This window comes from Perkinsus marinus (genome assembly GCF_000006405.1).
Source record: "Perkinsus marinus ATCC 50983 genomic scaffold scf_1104296938500, whole genome shotgun sequence".
NCBI lineage: Eukaryota > Perkinsozoa > Perkinsida > Perkinsidae > Perkinsus > Perkinsus marinus.
Window position 1 is genome coordinate 1 of NW_003213409.1, and position 1,211 is coordinate 1,211.

General features: G+C 47.2%; 1 protein-coding gene across 1 annotated transcript; it reads left to right on the forward strand.

Moving 5' to 3' along the window:
- Positions 1-36: 36 nt before the first annotated feature.
- Positions 37-1,017, forward strand: Pmar_PMAR010362 (alcohol dehydrogenase, putative; the record flags this gene model as incomplete). Its single annotated transcript, XM_002782710.1, has 1 exon — positions 37-1,017. One exon carries the CDS (start codon positions 37-39, stop codon positions 1,015-1,017), a length of 981 nt encoding a protein of 326 aa, XP_002782756.1.
- Positions 1,018-1,211: the final 194 nt, after the last annotated feature.

Below are 1,211 nucleotides of genomic sequence, written 5' to 3' on the forward strand. Positions count from 1 at the left end.
CTTCACGGTAATCAGTATTATTATTTTCCTTTCATTATGAAGGCATTCACATATGCAAACAAGGCTGGGGAGATGGTCTGGCATGATGGGGACTTGAAGATTCCCAAACCAGGGCGTTCACAAGTTCAAGTGAAAGTGTTGGCAGTTGGCATAAACCCTCTGGACTACAAGTTGCCTATGATGGTCCCCTTCAGCTCATATCTCCTCAGGGGCCGTCCGGCTGGCTTTGACTTTGCGGGGAAAGTGACAGTTCCAAACGGTGACTTCAACGAGGGGGATGTGGTCTATGGTGTGACGATGAAGGGGGCGTTGGCTGAGTACACAACTGCTGATACGAGTCGTATTGCTAGAGTGCCTGATGGGATGGACCACACTACGGCTGCTGGGCTTGCCACTGCGGGTGATACCGCACTTCTGGCTCTTCGTAAGGCTGGTATAAGTGAATCTACTAGGAATGTATTGATCATTGGCGCTAGTGGTGGCGTTGGGTGTATGGGTGTACAGATTGCCAAGAGTCTTGGTGCAAAGGTCTGGGGTGTTTGCAGCGGTAAAAACGAGGAGTTCGTGAAGTCTCTAGGAGCAGATGAGGTTGTGGATTACACTAAGAGTGGATTCGCTTTCCCGAATAAACAATGTCCAACTGGCAGTGTTGATGTTGTTTTTGATACGGTGTCTAGCCCTGAAGATATGAACTATGAGCCTCTCGCGAGAAAGTCTATGAAGGCGGGTGATGGAAAATATATCTCAACTAACTCTCCGAGCCGTATAGATCTTGCCCGAGCAATTCTGTCGAGCTTCTCCCCTTTCAATTTGCAAAGGTCGGGGTATTACATGGTAACAGCCGATGCGCGTACTGAGGATTTGGCCACGCTTGCTGATATGGTCGTGAAGGGTGCCCTCAAGGTCCCTATACAGGAGATATTGCCCTTCAATGAGGAGGGCTGTAGGAAGGCCTTTGATCTGCAGAAGAGTCGTCGTGTTCGAGGAAAAGTTGTCATTGATATGAACAAGTCGTAAGGAATTTTTGATCTAATTGTTCATGGTAGATATAACTACAGATTTTAATGTTCATGAGAGTGTGTTGTGATGAGTGTGGGAACTCAATTCGAGTTTGGAATTGAATCTCACATCGATGAACGTTTTTCCTCGATGTAAAACGTTTGTTTTCCTCCCGCGATGACATTTGTGCATTTTTGCCCTCGTATCACGAG